The 3967-nt window shown below is 43.9% G+C and overlaps 1 protein-coding gene across 1 annotated transcript in view; it reads right to left on the bottom strand.

Annotated features, from left to right (window-relative positions):
• mettl15 (methyltransferase 15, mitochondrial 12S rRNA N4-cytidine) overlaps positions 1–3075 on the bottom strand; it is a 31189-nt gene extending 28114 nt beyond the window's left edge. Inside the window, exons 1-2 of the mRNA XM_024003041.2 lie at positions 2980–3075; positions 2772–2856 (exon numbers count right to left, since the gene is read on the bottom strand). Coding sequence (XP_023858809.2) covers positions 2772–2856; positions 2980–3075 — 181 coding nt within the window. The remainder of the gene's footprint in view (positions 1–2771; positions 2857–2979) is intronic.
• Between the last annotated feature and the right edge of the window lie 892 nt (positions 3076–3967).

Here is a 3967-nt window from a genome sequence, read left to right on the forward strand (position 1 = left end):
ACATGTGATGCCATCTGTCAGGGTCCTGCTCACTGATCCATGTGGTGTATCTGAAACATTGTTTTTAAGACAGTCTCTGTTCACCCTCAGCCATTGTAAAAACAGAGAACCATGCGCTTATGTTTAGAACAGGGTAGTTTCACTTCCAATACATTCTCCTATAACAATACATCTGAAGCACAAATACTGTAGTAAACATCTTACAGCAAAATTAGAATTTACTTTGAAGGATTTCAAAATAGGACATTTTGGCAAAACACATTTTGGAATCCACAATGAACACATGCTGTTTAAAAAAAGTGTATTATAGTACATATTTTCTTACAAGTATAATTTACTGATACATAGCAGTACATTTGAATGAACAACAGCAGCCTTCCTGTTCAAGTCTAGTTTCCAGATGCTCTACTGTTAATGAACTCTTTTGGTGTCTTCTGAGTCATTGTTAAAATGGGTTTAACATGCCTTTAACACACTGGCCAGCGGCGGCCACACACACACCACACACACACACACCCACACACACACACACACACACACACACACACACACACCAACAACACACACACACACACACACCACACACACACACACACACACACACACACACGCCACACACACACACACACACACACACACACACACACACACACACAACACACACACACACACACACACACCACACGCAAACACACCAACTAAACACACCAAACACACAGATTGATTCCTCAGTTCACATGAGACGAGTCCCAACTTCAATCTGTCCATCATGAGGTCAGCTTCTTCAAAACTCTCTCAAAGCAATCTTTCAGACAAACATTTGTTTATGTAAATATGTTTGCTCTCTCTCTCTCTCTCTCTCTCTCTCTCTCTCTCTCTCTCTCTCATTAACAAGCACACACATATACAGGAGTCTGATGGGCTGAATGTTAACCAGTGCAAATTAGGGAATTGGCTAGTGGCAACTGGGAAGGGGTGTGTCTGAGGGGGTTCATGGGCACAAGAGATCTGTCCCCTGGGAAGGAGTGGTGGATCAACCACACCTGCGACCCCACCCTCCTCCTCACAGGGGTTAGCATGTCAGAGCCTCAGCGCACACTAGATGGATAGCTGCCCTTAAGCTGCATCCCCCCACCCCTCCCTCTCTTTGACAAAAAGTGCAATTACTTCTGCTCCCCCCTCTGCTTCAGCACCAATAAACTAGATATTAATGAGCCTGTAACAGGGCTGGGAGAGAGGATGTAATATAGCTGGTTTACCAGCTGATGTCGTCAGGAAACAGGGAGGTGGGAATAGTGGGAGAATGGTTTGTACTGGGCTAGCATACAGTTGGTACACTCCATAATTGTCATAGGCTACAGACAGACCTGCAATATAAATCAAGAACTAAACTGTCAAGACTGTTTGCTTTATTCTGATGTGTAAACTGAGTTGAGAATTATGGACATATGATACACAACATATACAAAAGTATGTGGACACCACTTCAAATTAGTGGATTCGGCTATTTCAGCCACACCTGTTGCTGACAGGTGTATAAAATTGAGCACATAGCCATGCAATCTCCATAGACAATCATTAACAGTAGAATGGCCATACTAAAGAGCTCAATGACTTTCAAGGTGGCACCGTCATAGGATGCCAACTTTCCAACAAGTCAGTTCGTAAAATTTCTGCCCTGCTAGAGCTGCCCCGGTCAACTGTAAGTGGAAATGTCTAAGAGCAACAACGGCTCAGCCGAGAAGTGGTAGGCCACACAAGCTCACAGAACGGGACCGTCGAGTGCTGAAGTGCGTAGCGCTGTCCTCGGTTGCAACACTCACTACCGAGTTCCAAACTGCCTCTAGAAGCAACGTCAGTACAATAACTGTTCGTCGGGAGCTTCATGAAATGGGTTTCCATGGCCGAGCAGCTGCACACAAGCCTAAGATCACCATGCACAATGCTTGCCGCCATTGGATCCTGGAGCAGTGGAAACTTGCTCTCTGGAGAGATGAATCACGATGAATCACGATGAAGGGACATCTTAACTCTACAGCATACAATGACATTCTAGACGATTCCATGCTTCCAACTTTGTGGCAACAGTTTGGGGAAGGCCCTTTCCTGTTTCAGCATGATAATGTTGTGCACAAAGTGAGGTCCATACAGAAATTGTTTGTCAGAAATTGCAGTCGGTGTGAAAGAACTTGACTGGCCTGCACAGAGCCCTGACCTCAACCCCATCGAACACCTTTGGGATCAATTGGAACGCCGACTGCGAGCCAGGCCTAATCGCCCAACATCAGTGCCCGACCTCACGAATGCTCTTGTGGCTGAATGAAAGCAAGTCCCTGCAGCAATGTTCCAACATCTAGTGGAAAGCCTTCCCAGAAGAGAAGAGGCTGTTATAGCAGCAAAACGGGGACCAACTCCATATTAATGCCCATAACTTTGGCATGAGATGTTCGACAAGCAGATGTCCACATACTTATGGTCAGGTAGTGTATGATCTCATCCCACTTGATGGTTAACAATGATAAACAGTGCCCTCTACTACTAAAACCGATGAAAATTTGTGTTATATTATTTGAGGGTTTGGGCCTACCTACCTGACCCTTATGGTTTAGAAATGTCAAACTAATGTTAAAAGCCCCCCTTTTGAAGAAAAAAATGGCTACCTTTTAAACTTTTCATGGTAGTTGGTGTCGGGAACGCTGCCTTCGTCTTCTTCTTTAAATTTGTATTGGCGGATCGTAACTAACTTGAAAGGTGCATACACCGTCACATACTGTACTGGATTTTGAGACTGGTCTGGAGAGCAAAGCAAGTCACAGGTCTTGTCCCGAGACGCGTGGTGCGGAGAGCCCGCTCCATCTGGACAGAAGACATAAAAAATCATCACAAGTCCACTTCGAGATACTTTCAGCGATTCAACAGTCCCCACCCTCTTCTCTACCCATCCTGAAGGCAAGGATCCATTCTCTCCAAAAATCTCACTCCCACTGGGCCATAATCATCTTTGTCATCATCGGGACGAGGTCCGAACTCAGCGGTCTTCATGGCACCTGCCAGGAAATTCACCCTCACTCTCATCAGGTTACATTTCTGAGCTACCTGAGTGCATTTCTCCCTGCTCTGTTGAAGAGTTTTTGGCTCCTCTCATACAGGAGTAATATATTTTGTTTAATTATTTGTAAATATTTGTTAATATTATATTTGTTTATATTATTTTATTTGTATTTTTATCAGGGCTGCTGCAGCACCCTCAGCACCCTTACTACCCGCTGCTATGTCCCTGAATCCTATGAGGCCATTTACAAATATTTTAAAAGCACCATTCATCTGTAAAACACATAGGTAGAACTGGATAGGGACTAAATGCATTGGTTTCTTTTTTTACAAAATACATCTATTTTTTAATCAATTTCCACTGTCCAAAAGTTGTGGAATTACCTCTTCACTTAGGTAGCTGAGCTGCCACCCATATTGACATAGACCTTAGAGAAAATAAGTTGTTCATTTGTCCAGGTCCAATTTCAAAACTTTTCACAACTGTTTTGWTTGATGACTCCACATTATTGCCAGCCTACATGGAATGGATGACGCGCCAAAAATCAAAAGACACGAGGTGACAGGTCTGAATTACAAGATACTGCCTGCACATAGTAGTCATAAAGACCACCCACACACGTAACCCCTGCACGTTTTAATAGCAGATGGAGATTATTAAAGTCTCCGCGGGAAACTTGCTGGTGGAGGACTGACAAAACAGTGGTGCTGAGTGCTCAAAGCAAGAATGTCCAGTACTCACCATGAGACAAGGAAACAGTAGCGATGACTAATGTAAGAGTTCTACATTATTTATAGTGGAATCCAGATACAAAATAATAGGAACTTGCGCTGTGACTAATACAAGTCTGCCTTTTCTCTTGTCACAACGTCGTTGACAGCGGTAACACCTACAACGTGTAAGATGCCACCAGCA

Source organism: Salvelinus sp. IW2-2015, linkage group LG15 (genome assembly GCF_002910315.2).
Source record: "Salvelinus sp. IW2-2015 linkage group LG15, ASM291031v2, whole genome shotgun sequence".
NCBI classification, from domain to species: domain Eukaryota; kingdom Metazoa; phylum Chordata; class Actinopteri; order Salmoniformes; family Salmonidae; genus Salvelinus; species Salvelinus sp. IW2-2015.